The sequence below is a fragment of the Sciurus vulgaris genome (genome assembly GCF_902686455.1).
Source record: "Sciurus vulgaris genome assembly, chromosome: 14".
Taxonomy (NCBI): domain Eukaryota; kingdom Metazoa; phylum Chordata; class Mammalia; order Rodentia; family Sciuridae; genus Sciurus; species Sciurus vulgaris.
In genome coordinates, this window is record NC_136475.1 from 76,038,052 (window position 1) to 76,056,331 (window position 18,280).

General features: G+C 37.2%; 1 protein-coding gene across 3 annotated transcripts in view; it reads right to left on the reverse strand.

Annotated features, from left to right (window-relative positions):
* CLIP4 (CAP-Gly domain containing linker protein family member 4) overlaps positions 1 to 18,280 on the reverse strand; it is an 82,208-nt gene that overhangs the window by 42,932 nt on the left and 20,996 nt on the right. For all 3 annotated transcript variants that reach the window (XM_079110287.1, XM_079110289.1, XM_079110288.1), the window contains 4 exons: positions 14,987 to 15,134; positions 2,740 to 2,879; positions 1,918 to 2,011; positions 552 to 713 (listed from right to left, as the gene is read on the reverse strand). In XM_079110287.1, the coding sequence (XP_078966413.1) occupies positions 552 to 713; positions 1,918 to 2,011; positions 2,740 to 2,879; positions 14,987 to 15,119 (529 nt within the window). In that variant the 5' untranslated portion in view covers positions 15,120 to 15,134. The remainder of the gene's footprint in view (positions 1 to 551; positions 714 to 1,917; positions 2,012 to 2,739; positions 2,880 to 14,986; positions 15,135 to 18,280) is intronic.

Below are 18,280 nucleotides of genomic sequence, written 5' to 3' on the forward strand. Positions count from 1 at the left end.
TTTTCTCCAAAGAGAACTGACCCCCAACAGAAAAACCAAAAAGTCAAAATACGAGGCCTGGGATTTAGATGTTAAGATACTCAATTTTAGTATATAACCATCGAGATTGTGGAGGCAGGGGTGCTGAAATTTTATCTGTTACATTGAATCAAAGAATTTCAGAAATGAACACCATCTAAAAGAAATATCCTTTATTATTTACATGCCTACCTCTTAAGATTTTATTGCTCTATTCCTCACTACCCAAGCAAGACAAAAGAATTATAAAGCACATAGAATCAATTACACATAAAACTCATGTTAGACTGGAGAATATGAAGAGATAGGAAAACCAAACAAATACTATTTTGTGTCTTTTTATACTAAGACTTACGTGAAAGAATAGTAATTAATCTTCAAGAAAGAAATTCTAAACTATCTCAGAAATAAAATCAGGTAGGAAGGCATATGACACAAGATGCATTAGAAGAAAAATTACCTTGAACTATACTTTTATGCCACTATCTAAATCTCCAATTAATAACTTCTAACAGTGATCTGATAATACTTGCCTTTTGGTTTTGAGGTCTTCAAAATCAGTCTTATAAGTTCAGGGACATCAAAATAAGCAGCATAATGCAAAGCATTCATATTTGTCCAACGACTCCGCAAACTGACATCTGCTCCCAGGTCAATAAGTTGAGCTGCAAATTTTACAGCTGTCTCTACATCACCTAGGGAAGATTTTCTAAATTATTTTCTTTTTCCAGTACACATTTTAAATCCCAGTGGGTGAGACACAGCACACTAAATATACATTTACATCTCAAAAACTTCACTTTCGGGAAATTATTCTAAGAAAATAATCATACTCGGGGGTGTGAACACTCATCTGTAAAGATGTTCATCACTGCACTGTTTATTATGAATGAAATTCTGAAACAACCTAAAAGTAAAATAATAAAAACTGGTTGAATAAATTCAGATATCCATATTATAGAATACTATGAAGCCTTTAAAAACAATGTGCTGACCAGTGCTACTCCTGAGTGCGTGCTGTGGCAGAAACATCACAGAGGGAAGGGAGCAGGGGGTGGGGAGAAGGAAGGGGAAGAAGAGGTACTAAGGTCTGAATTAGAACAAGATGTATTCCATGCTTGTATAATTATATCAAAATGGATTCTACTGCATGTATAACTAAAAGGAACCAATACAAAAAAAAAAAAAAAACATATTCTAAGGGAGGAGGAAAAAGGGAGAGAGTGCACTGTGGACACACAGAAGTCCCAAACTGTAATCTGTCTATAATTTTTGTAACTCTCTTTTCCCATAGTTAATATTTATTCTGACTATATTGACTAAAATGTAATTTTATGCCTTTTAAAAATACTGGGGCTTTATCTCATTTTTACATTGAAAATTCATTTTTACTTTTCAAAAGTATGTGTCAATGATGGATTATGGAGGGGGCGGGGCAAGAGTCTTGCACCACCAAAAGTGTAAGGCACTCTATATCAGACAACTGAACAGGGAGACATAATCATGATCTATAGTTTATCTAGAGGCAAAATATGCCCAGACATTTCCTAAGTAGGAACACACCTCTGACAATCCTATAGCCTGGGGTCTGTAGGGATTGCTATGCCTGGAAAATGGACTTTGGACTGACCCTGCTGGAAGCTCTCAGGAAAATTACCAGTTATTCGCAGTTGGGAGAGCAATTAGACAGGAAGTCTGCTGTAGAAAAGTTGAGAGACATCCAGAGAGTATAAAACTGCCCAGAGAAAAAGGAACAGGATTTGGAAGGACCTAGCAGAATCCTCACTGATTTGAGGTGGGCCGCCAGCTGAGTGCCCTCCCAGGTCTCCGTCACACAGAGAGGTCATGTGAGCACAGATGCAGATGACCCAAGCAAGCAATGGATTACCCCATACTTACCAATACCGTGAGCTCCAGACTTGCAAGTATAATGTAAAAGAGTCATATCCGTCAGTCCGTCTCTATCATTCACATTGCAACCTCTCTTAAGAATCTGAGAAAGCCAAGGAAAACATAATTATGACCTAACTACAGAAGTACCAGCGACGTCCAAATCAGTGCTGAGGAGCCAAGTTAGTCTGTCCTACCTGAATTACACTCCACACCCCGCACTCAACAATAATGAATATCGAACTTGCCACCCCACTGAAGGAAATTCTTAAGAAATGACTCCGAGATGATTTGTTACTCCAAATATTGCTCCTTTCAAAAATGAGCAAAAAAAAAAAAAAAGCCCACTTTTTTCCCATGGGTAGACTACTACTTGAAAAAATAACAAGCACTCTCCTCCTATAATGAGACAACATGTGGGTCAAGAAACCCTCCCTCCAAGGATCAAATATTTTTAAGTTATATTTAAAAGCCCTGATCTTTGCCAAATCATCCAAAATTGTAGACAGAACGTAGTGGTAACCAAATACCTTCCATAAAGGCATGCAGGCTTGCAAAAGTTATCTGTACAAAGGGGAAAAGATGAAAAGTGCCTCTCCCTACCCCTACCAAAAGTCTCCAGTGCTGGAACCACAGGTGTAAGAAAGCACAGAGCATGAGGAGCAGGAGGACAAAATCAGAGCACACCACCCCCTGCCCGTGAAAACCTGGAAATGCATGGCAAAAGCAAACCCTTGGAGGGCTTCATCACTACCCCCCATCCAGATGGGGGGGTCTACACCATTAACAACGCAACAATGCAAAACATAAAATGTAACAATTTTTTTTTACCTCATTTCCAATAATGTCAATGTTTTGCTGGACCTGAGGAACCCACTGTCTTAAAATGGCAAATAATTCCGAGACAGAAGTTTTGGGATCAAAGAGAATTTCCTGGCACGACGCATCATTAGGATCAAAGAAGGAAAACTCTGAAATTTTAAAAAAGGTGGAAGTCAGACTTAGAAGAAGTCTCCAATATATTGAAAATAAATAAACAGAACTAAAATTCAAGTGACACAGATATTTTTAGACGCTAGGAAAAAAGTAGGTTTAACCTTAAATAATTCTCAAAACCAGTGTCAAGGTGATCAAAAACAAGGCAAATCTGAAACACTGAGACCTCTCGTATCACACTATTCTTTATCTTAGATGAAATGAAATGTGAGTGCACATATCTCAACCTGAATTTTCCAAGTATTTCTCTCAAGGCACAGAAAATCTGTCAAATTGTATCAGTAGTCTTCCTCTCAAAACACAAAAGTCATGAATAGTAGGATCACATCCATGATTACAACATAAACAAAAATAATAAATATGCCAAAAATTAAGTGCACTAATTTGTAATTTCAAATGTTCTTTCTACTTTACTATTTCCCTAATTTTCTATAATACACGAGCTTTGTTTTTTGCCCACAGAAGAAGCCTAAGGAGAAAGGCTATTCCAACCTGGGGACAAAATGGCTGGGTTACTGTGGAATCAGTATGAGTAAAACTATAGAATACGAGACAAAACTGACTGTATAGACATTTCTTAAAATATCCTTCCCAAGACTTAGAAAAAAAGATTGATCATCCGATAACTAGATAAAAAAAAAGAGAATGGCTCACAAAGAAAATAAAAAATTTCAAGGGAAAAAAATCAATTCTGTCTTCATCAAAAAAAAAAAAAAACTGCAACTATAAAAAGGAGAAGTATGTACAAAGGGAAACCTTAGGAAACTAAAGTCTGCTGAACACTTAGAATTTAACTGCCACAAACGCCTTACTTGCCAGGTATTGTTATTCTCGTTTTTGTGTAAGAGAAAATCATATTAAACAACATTGGCTCAAAGTCACACAGCTACTAAGTGGGAAATCTGGGGTGGACAGCCAGGTCCGTCTCTGTCTTCTTTCCTCCCGTAAGCTGCTTGGCCGAGATAACTCAGCTGAGTTCTGACTGCAACACAAACACAAGCAGTGGGACTCGGGGGGCTAATTTTTCTTCTTTGTATTTTTACATATTTTTCCAAAAGCATAAGATGTACACATAATCCTTATTTTATGGAGTTGGGAGAACAAAAATATGAAAGGAGAAACACCAAACCAAAGGCTTGTGAAAAAGGAGAGCAGCATCCACAAGAGAAAAATCAACTCTCCAATTTTGGGGGTTTTTTCCCATGTGCATGCAGCAGGGAGGCACTGGGGACTGACCTCGGAGAGCGTATCTCTGAGCTACAACCCACAGTACTTTTTAAAATTTTTTATTTTGAGACAAAGTCTCCCAAAGTAGCCAAGGCTGGCCTTGAATGAGCCTCCTGCCTCAGCCTCTGGAGTCTCTCGGATCACAGGCCTATGCCATGTGCATTTTGGCTGAGTGGCCTCTGCTGAAGTTCCTTGGTCGGTCATCCTACTCTTTCCAAATAGGGAAAGAGGGGAACGTGTGATTCCCAGGCCTGCAGAACGGCTGTTGAAAAATGGAACCTTGAAGTCAGGCATGGTGGCACAAGCCTGTAATAAGAGGCGCAGTAAGGTGGGAGGATCATGAATTCAAATCCAGCCTCGGCAACTTAGCGAGGCCCTAAGGAACTCAGGGAGACCCTGTCTCTAAAGAAAATACAAAAAAAAGGGCTGGGGATGTGGCTCAGTGGTTAAGTGCCCCTGAGTTCAGCCCATCATACCAGAAAAAGAAAGAAAAGAAAAACAGGATCTCACACAGTTAAGAATCTACGAATGTAAGAATTCTTAAAGAATGTAAGCCAAGGAAGTGTTCCAACTGGTCCAAAACCAACTATGGACAAAGAACTTGTGCCTTTTGGAAAAATGGATTAACTTTACAAAGGATAACTTTGAATTACTATGAATACTTTGGGAAACCTTTAATTTAAACAAGATAGTTCTTTTTTTTTTTTTTTTTTTTTTTTTTTGGTACCAGGGATTGAACTCAGGGACACTCAACCGCTGAGCCACATCCCCAGTCCTACTTTGTATTTTATATTTTATTTAGAGACAGGGTCTCACTGAGTTGCTCAGCCCCTGGCTTTTGCTGAGGCTGGCTCTGAACCTGGGATCCTCCTGCCTCAACCTCCTGAGCACGGATTACAGGCATGCGCCACTACTCCTGACAAGATAATTCATCTGAGCAGTACCCTTGAACAGGAAGGATCCTGAAGCTCTGAGACAATGGAATAAATCCTTTGATTTGGATGCAGAAACTTCTAAAATAAAAATAACTCAAAATTACCTTCTCTAAAAGAACGTACAGGATGCAAATGAAAAATCTCTGGTAGAAAGTTTTGGCCATTGGAGTGAGTAATGGCAAACTGTTCTACCTGCCAGCAGCACAAGATGGATCCAGTTTCCTTTATAAAACTAGAAACTTTGTAGTGGTGGTCAAAATTTTTAAATGAAAGCTAAAACATCCCTGCTTATGTTTATATATATTTACATAAGTTAAACAGACATAAGTAAAAATCTCAAGTGCTTATACTAATGAAGTATTCCTAAAACACTCAGAAAAATAGGTACAAACCCAAATGCCTTTTAGGATCACATTACTTGAGTAATCTTTAGTAAATAAAAATACTAATGGTTTACTTTTGTAACAAAAAATATGGATATGCCTGCAGAGTGTTTGCATTAAATATGACACAGACATAAACTTTTAATTCTACCTGCATTTACTATTCAAATAAGCTCATGTTACATAAAACAAGTGAATTACAAGTAAGTTCACGCTATCTGTTACAAAGTTTCTCAGCAAGAAAAAACTTAAGATGATAATGAGCTATTAAATGTCTTATGAAATTTTTATGAGTAATCAAAGTATAATTGTTAAAAAGCAAGTTAATTAAGTTGATGTAAGTTCACATAAAATACTGAAACATTAACTGCTGAACAAAAGTTTATCTGCTTTTGGACAGATGAATGAAAGATAGCTAGGAGTTAGTAAACACACCCTGTGCTACAATGAGGAAACATGCTTCTAGGAATTATGAAAAGGTATATATTCATAGATTTGCCAATCTACATAATCCTAGCATGACAGTTAAGAAAAGACATGAGGACATGGCTTTTGTTGAGGAAAAGGAAAATGAAGGAAAACTAAATGTCTATAGGGAGTTGGAAAGGGATCCCTGCATTGCCAAGCAAGCTAAAATTGAAAGAATGTATGATTAATTTCAAAATGATGCAAAAACAGAATGTGAGCTCCTCTCAGTTAAAATGATAAAATTTCTCTTGATAGGAGAATGTGAAAAGTTTGGGTTTAACTTCTGAGTGGCCCTCTTAGGAAACAAAGATCCTGGGTTTTGTCAAGACAATTTCCTGTGCTTCATGTTGTCTTTGCCAGGTCTTTGGTAACTTAAGTTTTTCCATTAAAAGAGTCAAAGCTTCTTTGTCTTTTTTTTTTTTTTTTTTTTTTTTTTACCAACTATATGGTTTTCTGTATTTACCTTTTAAATTTTTGTCATTTTGGTTAAATGGATAACTACATACACATGATCCTATTCAATTAAGTGTTTTTGAGTCTTTTGACATTTTTTCACAAACTTCTCAAAACTCCAATTCTGGATAAAGAGTTTCTGACCTCAGACTAACTTTGGGATTTTTCCAAAAGACCCAAAAATCTCCAAACAGAGAGAAAGAGTTGTTAAAGTAATTAAGCTTATTTGCATGGGAAGAATTATCAAGCCAAAGTAAAACCAATTAGGCATGAGAAGCACTATCAAATAAAGGCTATCCTTAGTCCTCCTTATAATTGTGTAGGTATGTTATTAATAAGTGGTCCAGAAACTATATGAAATTCTTAAAAATTTGATAGGTCCTGGTATAATATTATCAGTCATAATTCCATTTATCTTAAAATGTCAAAGAAATGACCAAATTTCCTCACCAACTGTACTATAATGAACTCCCATTAATCTTTATCCATAGCCCAAGGTTGTCATCATCCACAGGCAGTTATTATTTTGCTCTGATGTCTTCCCGAATGCTTTTACAAGCATCTATGATACAAAACTACAAGAAGATTCACGGAAAAGACTCTAACAAGTACAAATTTCTGATAATTTTAAAATCATACCATTAGACTGGATAAGAATTTCCAGACCTCTAATGAAAAACTAATGGATTCATGAGACTACTGGACCAAAATCAAGAATTAATTACAGGGGACTGAATAAATGGATGGATGATTATAATTTCTGTGACTCTGTTCAAAGTATTTCTGGTTCTTCAATGTTCTGTTTTCCAGACGTAAAGAATCTTTCTCTTGGGGCTGGGGTAGCTCACTTGGTAGAGTGCTTGCCTTGCAAGCACAAGGCCCTGGGTTCGATCCCCAGCACCACACACACACACAAAAAAAAGATCTGTAACTTACAACAATTTGGTAAAGCATACTTTTGTAAACAAAAATTAAACACTTTTTTTCTCCCTACCTGACCCCTCCAGAGTTCATAAACTCTTACCAAATATTCTTTATTTTCATGGCAATATCTGTATTTATATACATTCAATAAGGATCTTTTTTCCCTATAATCAGAGATACATGTATAAATAACTGGCTCATTTTCTTAGCCTGAAATGTCTTTTAATAGTCTAATCTGAGTCAGGCACAGTGATGCATGCCTATAATCCCAGCAATTTCACAAGTTCAAAACCAGCCCCGGCAAGTTAGTGAAAGACTCTTTCTCAAAATTAAAAATAAAAAGGGCTGGCAATGTTGCTCAGTGGCAAAGCGCCCCTGTGTTCAATCCCCATTGTAAAAAAAAAAAAAAAAAAAAAAAAAAAAAAAAAAGTCTAATAATATTTCTTATTACCAGTTTTAAAAAACTTGTAGTCAGGACACTTGGGATATTGTCAAAAGTTTAACTGGATGTCATATCTGAGAATGTGTAAAGTCACATTTCTTCCCACATTTACATAAATAATCAAGTCAAGTTTAATGAGACTAGGTATATTCATGCACAAATTAGTATTATTGTGATTATTTGTGTCAAAAATGGAGATGACTATAGAAAAAAATTGTTTCAGTAGAATACTACACTGCAACCACTGTCAGATTCTAGTTCTGTCCCTACATCAAGATCCTAGTTCTTGACTACATCAAGATTCTGAGACAATGTCTTGATAAGTTGCTGAGACTGGCCTTGAACTTGAGATCCTCCTGCCTACAGTTGGTTTCAACCAAAAAGAATCAAAAGAAAATTGGTGTTCAATCTGGAAAAGCACCTTGCACATTTCTTGGACCTAGATGTAAATGTGCTTATCAATCATAGTTAACAGATCTTCTTTTGGTTTAATTCACTCATCCACTCACTATTTAGTAAACAGGGCAACAGGCATTTCTAGTGGAGAAATTTCTAAATCTATACCTAAAAAAAACTTTTCTGTGTGTGTCCCCAAGGAGTTGTCTACAAGCATGCTTATTCTAGCACAGATCATGTAGTAGGGGGGAAAGCTCGTAAAATGAAATGTCGCTCCAGAGGAATACACAAAATGTGGTATGATCCACAGAATGGCCTCTATACTTATTTACAATTAAATGAATTAAATATCTAAGTCATGAATGGAGAATGACAGATCTCAAAAAAAAAATTCTGGTGGATAAATTAAGCTGCAGAATGATACAATAACCTGTCATTTACATAAAAATATAAATACACAAAACAATACTCCATATATGCAGACCCTCGTACATGTAGCAAAAGTATAACAATGTGTTTGCACTACATGTAAGATTCTGGGAAACAAAAGGATGATACGGAAAAGGAAAACAGAAAAAAATTTCAACTTGAAGATTTTATTTCTAGCTGGGCATGGTGGTGCACGCCTGTAATCCCAGCGGCTCAGGAGGCTGAGGCAGGAGGACTGCAAATTCAAAGTCAGCCTCAGCAAAAGTGAGGTGCTAAGCAACCCTGTCTCTAAATAAAACACAAAATAGGGCTGGGGATGTGCTCAGTGATCAAGTGCCCCTGAGTTCAATCCCTGGTACTTTCCTCCCCCCTTAAAAAAAGATTTTATTTCTTTTAACTGAAAATACAAGAGCTAAATATGACAAAATGCTAATATGTGTTCATTCCGATGGTGGATATATGTTTATATATTTGGCTATCACTACATTTTCTACATTTTAACCCTTTTTTCCTATTTTAAAGAGAGAAATAAAATGAGGGGAAAGATCCCATGCAAAGTAACAAACATGCCAATAAAGGTATGAGGCTTATTTAAAGACAACTAAAAGTGAGTGGGGAAATTTGATGTAAAGAGAAACACTTCTGGACTGAAAAACAAACTATTTAAAGCTGCCAATTTTCTCAAGAACAAGCTTTCAATTAATTTTAATTCCAAATGAAACTTTACTAGTATTTGTGAGAGGAAACAGAAGATGACCTTCTTGTTTGTGCCAGAGCTTCTCCAACATCAACACAGAAAGCACCTGGGGATTCTGTTACAATGTAGATTCAGACCCAGTAAATCTCAGTTGGAGCCTGTGATTACATTTCTAAAAGTCTCCCTACAATGACAATGCTGCTAAACTAAGGACCAGGTTTGAGTAGCAAATACCTAGAAAATAAATGTAAGAGAAATAAAAAAGAACTCTTCGAGCAAGGAAGAATAACAGTGAGGGAGAGGGAGTGCACGATCAATATAAAGTATAAAATGATGCTTCAGTAAAAAATATATGCAAGTTCAAAATAAAATTCCTTTGGAAAAATAAAGGGCCCAGAATAACCAAAGCAATTCTTAGTGAGAAAAGCAACACAGGATGCATCGCAATACCAGATCTTAAATTACACTACACAGCTATAGTAATAAAAACTGCATGGCACTGGCACAAAAACAGACATGAAGACCAATGGAACAGGAGAGAAGACACAGAGACATACTCACATAAATACAGTTATCTCATTCTAGACAAAGGTGCTGTGATCATACATTGGAGAAAAGATAGCTTCTTCAACAAATGGTGCTTCGAAAACTGGAAATCCATATGTAGTAGAATGAAATTGAACCCCTATCTTTCACCCTGCACAAAACTCAAAGTGGATCAAGGACCTAGGCATTAGACCAGAGACCCTGGGCCTTCTAGAAGAAAAAGCAGGCCCAACTCTCTATCAGGTGAGCCTAGGAACCAAATTCCTCAACAAGACTCCTAAAGCACAAGAAGTAAAATCAATAAATGGACGGTATCAAATGAAAAAGCTTCTTCACAACAAAGGAAACAATTAAGAACATGAACAAAGAGCCTACAGAATGGGAAAAAATCTTTACCACCTGCACCTCAGATACAGAATTAATCTCCAAGATATACAAAGAACTCAAAAAAAACAAATAACTCAATCAATAAATGGGCAAAGGAACTAAACAGGCATTTCAGAGACAAAGAAATACAAATGGTCAAAAAAATATATGAAACAATTTTCAACATCTCTAATCATTAGAGAAATGCAAATTAAACCACACTGAAATCCCATCTCACTCCAGCCATAATGGCAATTTTTAAGAATACAAGTAACAATAAATGTTGTCAAGGCTGTGGGGGAAAGGTTCACTTAGACATTGCTGGTGGGACTAAAATTGATGCAACCACTCTGGAAAGCTGTATGGAGATTCTTTAGAAAACCTGGAATGGCAAAGGACGAATGATCTCGCTGATAAGTGGATGATGACATATAATGGGAGGTGGGAGGGGTTAGTGTTAGGGTTAGGGTTAGGTTTAGGGTTAGGGTTAAGGAGGGGGGCAAGAATGGAGAAAGGAAGGACTGTATAGAGGGAAAAGAGGGGTGGGAGGGGTGGGGGGAAGGAAAAAAAATAACGGAATGAATCAAACAACATTACCCTGTGTAAATTTGTGATTACTCAAATGGTATGCCTTGGCCCCATGTACAAACAGGGAAACAACATGTATCCCATTTGTTTACAATAATAAAAAAAAAAAAAGAAAAAAAGAAAACCTGGAATGGAACCACAATCTCACCCAGTTATTCCACTCCTCAGTTTCTACCCCAAAGACTTAAAATCAGCATACTACAGTGCTGCAGTCACGTCAATGTTTATAGCAGCTCGATTCACAAAAGCCAGGTTATGGAGCCAACCTAAGTGCCCTACAACAGATGAATGGATAACAGAATATTACTCAGATATAAAGGACAAATAAAATTATGGCATTTACTGGTAAACAGATGGAACTGGAGAATATCATGATAAGTGAAATAAACCAGTCCCCAAAAAACAAAGGCAATGAAAGACGGGAACTTTTAGGAACAGGATACAAACAAGCTGAGTCCTTCAACAGCCCCAGGTCACTAGTAGCTTGGGAAAGTGTCCAGGTCTCAGGGCAGGAAAGGGGAAGCAAAAAAAAAACAACAACAACAACAAAAAAAAAAAAAAACCCTATGGATACCCTGACTTGAGGAGACTGAGTGTCATGGAAACAAAGGTGGCAAGAGGTCACAGGGCAGAGTTGCAGAGGATGGTGGGGGGTGAGCACGAGAACCCCAGAGATCTGCAGAAGTGCCTCAAGTACTCAGCAGGATTACAGAATCAGTGCCTGCACCTACCAGAAAGACTGAAAAACAAAGTCCCCGGAATTCGAAGGGTACTGAAGAGAGCATCGAGGTGTGGGGAATGATCACCCACAGAACACAGCTCAAAACACCCGCAGAGCTATCCAGCCTCCAGCCAGGTGAAATGCACAACATCTGACATCTGGGTAAAGACTACCGAGCATGCAAAGAAAGAGCAACACTAGACACACAATCAAGGGGATAATACATCAAAACGGTACTGGAGTCGACACAGATTTTATGACAGGAAAGAACACTGAAACAGTCACTGCAGCTTAGACCAAATGTTCACAGGTTGAGAGACATGGATGACACTTAAAAAGACCTAAGTCCAACTTAAGAGATGAAACTCCATTTGAAATGAAAATGACACTGGATGAGTTCAGCATCTAATTAGTCACTGTAGAAGAAAAGTCTAATGATCTTGAAGATATCACTAGTAGAAATAATCCAAAATGAAACACAAAGAGATTTTAGAATATGAAAAATACATCAGAGAGTTGTGGAACAACTTCGAGAAGTCTAACATATAGGTTGCTTGGGTCTCTGAAAAAATCGTTAAGAATAGAAAAAAGACCTGAAATAATGATTTCCCAAACTTGATGAAAACTGAAACCAACAGACACAGGCAACTCAACAGACTCCAAGCACAAGAACATGAAGAAACCTGTACCAGGATACATCATAATAAAATTGCTCAGAACCAGTAATAAAGAGAAAATCTTCAAAGCAGTTGGGGGTGGGAGGGGAAACACACATCACATGGGAAACAATGCAAGAGGGGACACCACAGAACAACATCTTTAAAATACTGAAAGAAAACAATTAAGGACCTAGAATTACACACCCTGCAAGTTTGTTTTTCAAAACAGAAGGTGAAACGAAGACGCTTTTGGACATGAAACAGCTGAGAGGATTCATCACTGGTAACCTGTCATAAGAAAATTAAAGGAAGTCCCTCAGGCAGAAGGAAAATGGTACCACAGAAATCTGGGTCCACACAAGGGAATGAAGAGCATTAGAAATGGTAACTATGTGAGTAAATAAGATTTTTACATTCTCACTTAAATTTCTTTAACAGGCAATTAAACAAAAATGATAAGAAAGCTTCATGGTGTTTATAATATAGGTAATGTGTACTCTGTGTGAACTGGCTCTGAAGACATTTCAAAGCAAAAGACTGCAAAACTGTCCTGTGTTAGGATGGCACAGAGCTCACAGCCAGAGACCTGGAGGGTACACAATGGGGTCCACAACTAAGCCCCCAGTTTGTGTGAAACTGTTTTGTTTCTTGGTTTTAATCTCATTAGGGCCACTCAGGACTGCATGACTGGACATCTCTCCAACTTCATCTCCTCCATTCTGCCCCTCAACTTCTTATCTCCTCAGCAAGAGGCCTTTCATTAATTCTTAGTACACACCAAGGTTTCCCCCAGTTGTTCCTGGAATGCTCCTCCCCAGACCCTTCTCATGATTTTTCAGAGACGACCCCCCCCAAATCTAGAGTAGCCACCCTGCCCCATGACTCCCCATCACAGCATCCACCTCTTTTCTCCACAGAACTCATTACTGTCTGTTTTTGTTTCATTTAATTCATGTGTTTGTTTATTGTCTGTCTTCCCTTCTAGAAGATCTGCTTGGTCACTGTGGCAACCCCAGTACATAGGGCAGTACCTAGCACATGAGAACTCAGTCGCAAGTCTATATGCCACTTTTTAAGGGGACATTGACTACAACTGAAAAGAAGATAACTAGGATGAAAGAGTCTAAAAATCATGACAATGAGGGGCTGCGGGGGAACTAGAAATGTGTAGCCCAAGGATGTACAGACTAAGAAAAGGTTCCATTATCTTCAAACACTTGAAAGCTGTCATACAAAGAAGTGTTTGTCCCACATATCAAACTGGTACCAGTTGGCCAAAGTTTCAGGGAGGCATATTTTCAGTCCATTTACAAAAACAAATTTATTGCAACTAAAGCTCCTGAATGAAGAAATTAACTATTTCGTTAGCTTCAAACTACTGAAGATATGCAAGAGGCTGGATGGTTATCTGTCAGAGAGCCTGCGAATGGAACTTCTATACTGGGAGTGGGGGAGGGAGGGAGGGAAAGCTGAAGTATAGGACCACAAAGATTCTCGGGATGTTTGTGGCCATGTTTAAGTTCAGTTATACAAAGTTATATTCATCATCATCTTTCATTCAATGTATTTATTCAACAAATGTTGAACAACTAATCTCAACAAATGGCTGTTATCAATCTTTTTGAGATAAGCAAAAATAAAACACGACTGCCTCTCCATTCCAAAGACCTACAGTCTAAGAAAGGAAATAAGATGATTCTAATTTAAGATAGAATAAGCATCATAAGCAAGGTAAAATGTGCTTTACTTCAAGGTTTCCTCAATGCAACTGATTGTGTTATAACTGAAAATAAACCCAGTCAACTTTTATAAAAGCTTCAAACAAGCCAGGCACAGTAGCATATGCCTGTAATCTCAGCAACTCGGGAGGCTGAGGCAAGAGATCGCAAGTTAGAGGCCAGCCCCAGCAACTCAGCAACCCCCAGTCACAAAATAAAAAATTAAAAAGGGCTGGGGATGCAGCTCAGTGGTTCAAACTCCAGCTGGGTTCAATCTCTAGCACCACAGGCAGGGGGAGCTGCAAGTAACTCCCAGGACAGAGGTACAGACTTTAGCTAATACTCCGGATGAGAGCTATGTGTAAACTCCTAAAGAACCTGAATATAAAAAAGGTAGGAAATTTGGAGATGAGAAATTACTAGAATGAATATGAGTAAAAAGACAAATTCCCAATCCAATAATTTTATATCTACTAATATTTAAAGACTATATTATTCCTACCTCCAAAGACAATTTGAAATAGTGACCTAATATTTTACCTGAAAAACTCTAAATTCAAATGTAACGATTCTATCAAATTTACCTCCTGGTTTCTTTTTTTTTAAATTTTATCAGCTACTTAATAAAATATAGTCCTAGGGAAATAAATCAAAATAGACAAAAACTAGGACACTTCTAAATTTACAGTTTACAGAGAAGAATTAAATGGACCAATTTAAACAGGAACCAATCTCATTCCATATTCCAGGGAAAGGTCTCTTGCAGTCTTTGCCTCGGTACATGGCTTTTTTAGCAATTTAGTGTATTTAACCAAAATAAATACATCAATAGCAGAAGAATGCTTGATATCTAAGCACCATTACATTCTAAAAATAAAATCCTCTAAATCCATCATGGTGCTTAAAATTAACGTTTTTACATAATAAAAATGCTGACGGCAGAAATAAAGCATTTAGCTTAAGAGGCAGAAAATGCAATAAGCAATTGTATTTTGAAAAAGGAAAGCTTTAGCAATTTTGTAAAAAACCAGAGCAAATGGTTTCAGAAAAAAATTATGAGTGCAAAGAGGGCATAAGACAGAAGTCAAGGTTACCAGTTTACAAAAAGCACACAAGGCTACGTAACGTACCACAGTCTGAAGGCATTGGTGCAGCAGAAATGGAAAAGATAACTGGTGTATCAGAACCTGAAAATAAAAAGGGGTATCTTCCAATCAAAGGATTTCCTTCTAATGGAAACTCCGGAAGGTCCTCTATGGTCATCTTCTAGGAAGCCACCTACAGTGGAAAAGGGGAAAAAAAAAAAAGCATTTCTACTTTATTATGTGCAACTTTAAATGATTACCTTCAATCACAGAAATGCTAAAAATCTTTTAATGTCTAAGCTAGTGGCATTTTCAACTTCAACCTTTAAGAGTCTCTTTTATGACAGGAAAACAGTTCTTGTTGCAAAACTGTTGTGTAAAAATACACACTGCTTCTTATCCAGTCAGCAGCATACATAATCTCTCTAGACAAAGTTCAAGAGTAACAAAGTATAATCAGTAAACATCTTTCCCAATAATAGGTAAGGAAAAAAAAAAAGAACTGTTTAAAATGCTGAGCTAATCTAAATAGGTGATATCCACTTACTCACGGTAAGAAACAAGGGCAGATTATCCCTGCAGGAGGATCCTGGACTCCTTAATAATGCTGACATGGGTTATATCATTTGTCATACAGTAGCTGGTGCCATGTGCTCATCCCATGAAAATAATCTAGTTTAGAATGTTTCCATTATTTTCTGATATCCCAGAAAACTTTACTGAAAATGAATCATGTCGCTTTCACAAACGGAAGGGCTTACTGAGATGGTTCCACTTAATGTACCAAGGTCTATTTATTCTATCCGAGCAGAAGATGGAAAGCCATCCCTTTTAAACCATATCACTTTTATTACCTCTCTTTCCCAGAAAACACGAGTGCTTAGAATACATTTGCTCTAAATTAGACTTGTGCTTCCCTAGCCTACATCTCAGAAATGACATAGAAAGCAGAGAAACTGCTAACTAAACTACGAAGTTAAAAACTTTAATTTCTTTTGCCTCAGATCTTTAGTCTGAAATGTTTTGAATCCTTACATTTATTTTTTTTAAATATAAGGAGTAAATCATATTATAAAACCAAATGAAAATGATTTTTAGACTATTTTCAATAGAAAAATAGAATAAGTTAGGAAAAAACATTGATAGCTCAATCTAGTAGCGTATAATGCCATACTAGATATTACTCAACGTGAGCTCTATTCTTGATTAACCAACCTTATACTTACTTAATCATTTCTACCATCCTACCAAGAAAACTAGCACTGCTCTGAGTTAACAGGTTTCTTCCCAATTTGACTCAATGCTAGGAAAAAAAAAACTGATGAGAATAAAATGCTTTCTTTTTTTTCTCAAGGAGTATGCATTTAGATGACCAGGGATATTGCATATTAAATAGCCTAAACAAGTTGTTACTATTTTAAGGGTATTCAGTTTTTCTTGGGTGCTAAATTATTACTTGTCACCCAATAATCTAAATCATTTTGACATGAACCTTGCCACATAAATAGAAAAATGACCAGATCAAGGAATTGGCGTTAGACAGCAATTGTGATCTTCCTCAAACACTGTCAAATCCAAGCACAAGGACCATTGTCCTTCACACTACAGCTTCACCCCAACTCAGGATTTCTACTTGCTGGCCCCTGCTTGCTTGGCAGTAAATATGGGCCCATATTCTGCAAAGGCTATGAGGCCTCCTTTAGATGTAAGAAACAAAGTTTAACAGATATCTGGTAAGGAACCACTACGTGGCTCTACTATCTTGTGATTTTTCAAAGACCCCTGATTCTGCCTTATCCCAGAAGTAGTAAGAAATGTCCACCAACTTCTTCCAAGTGGTTCAGGGTTGACAGAACCCAAGAAAGAGTCTAACTGATTTATTTGGGATACAGTTAAGAGCAGCATCCTCAAGCTGCTTAGCTAACAGGAAACTCAAGCTGTGCCCACAATCTTTGGAATCATAAGGCCCTTTCATTCAATCACCCACGGCAATCTGTCAAGAGTCTTTATTTTCATGAGATTCCAAAACAAGACTGACATGTGAAAAGCACACCTGCAATCATCCTTTCATTTGCTACCTACAAAACATCTGTCCGATCACTAAGCAAGTGTTTACAGCATTGAACACTGAGCCCTAGGCCCTAAAGAGAATATCAAAGTAAGACACCTGCCTGCAGGTCCAGTTATGCATTCAAAAAATACTGTTTCTTACCAAGCCCTACACTGGACTTAGCAAATGTAAAGAAAATGGATTTGTCTTTGCCCTCATATAGACTGCAGCCTAGCACTGGATTTCTACAGAAAGCTGCAATTACAGTATAATAGTAATGAATGCTGTGGCTAAGCACAGCTGGGAACTATGAGCACAGATTCAAGATGGTTAGTGAAGGATACCCGGGATATTAATAATTAAAAGCTGTGATGTTCAACCAGGTAGCCACTAAACACCTATGGCTATTTAAATTAAATTTCAGATTCAGTTCATCCATGGCTCTAGCTCCACTCAGGGGCTCAAAGGTTCAAGCTGTCTTTGGCTAGTGCTACCATACTGCACAAGTGCAGAAAAAACACTTCGTCACAGAAAGTTCTACTGAAGAGCAGGTAAACAGTACAGCTTACTCTCTAATATGAAAAAAAAAAAAAAAAAGATGCCTGAAACAAGAAGAAAAAAACAAAGGCTAATCCTCTAAGTAAGTCCAAAATGCATTATTGTAAATAATTAATGAGGGAACTGTCAGACTAAAAATAAGGACATAATTGTAGGTTTAAACGAGAAAGTGAAGCTGACGCTATAAAGTTCACTAATTTATATATTTCAAAATTGGGGTTGTTATAAGCAATAAAATACTATATAATTATCACTTGTTTAAAAGGTCTTGCTGGTGGGACTATATCTAGTAATCAGGAAATGTGGAAATAAAGTCTACAAATAGTATATACCATGTGCTAAGTTCTCTACAAAACAAAAATAAACTCATTCCAAGATTCAATCTTTCAGCCCAGGTAGTCCATATCAAATGGAAGCATTATGAAAAATGCATATTCACATTAGCAAATTAGGATGGAATCGAAGGATTTTGCCTCATAAAAAGGTGGGGAACAGACTTCAGCTATTTTCAAGTCTCTGCTTTCCCTCCATGTCCTGTACAGCTGTCCTCTGCCATTTATACACACTCTGAATTGTGCAGGAGATTCATAATTGACAAGTGTCATAGTGAAAGTGAAGTATAAAGTATCTGAAGGATGTTTTGTGGAGGAAGGTGTTTCTTTATTGAAATATGTCAAAGGCACTGTTTTATACTATGGTATTACAAGATGAACCACAGTCTCGCTTGAAAC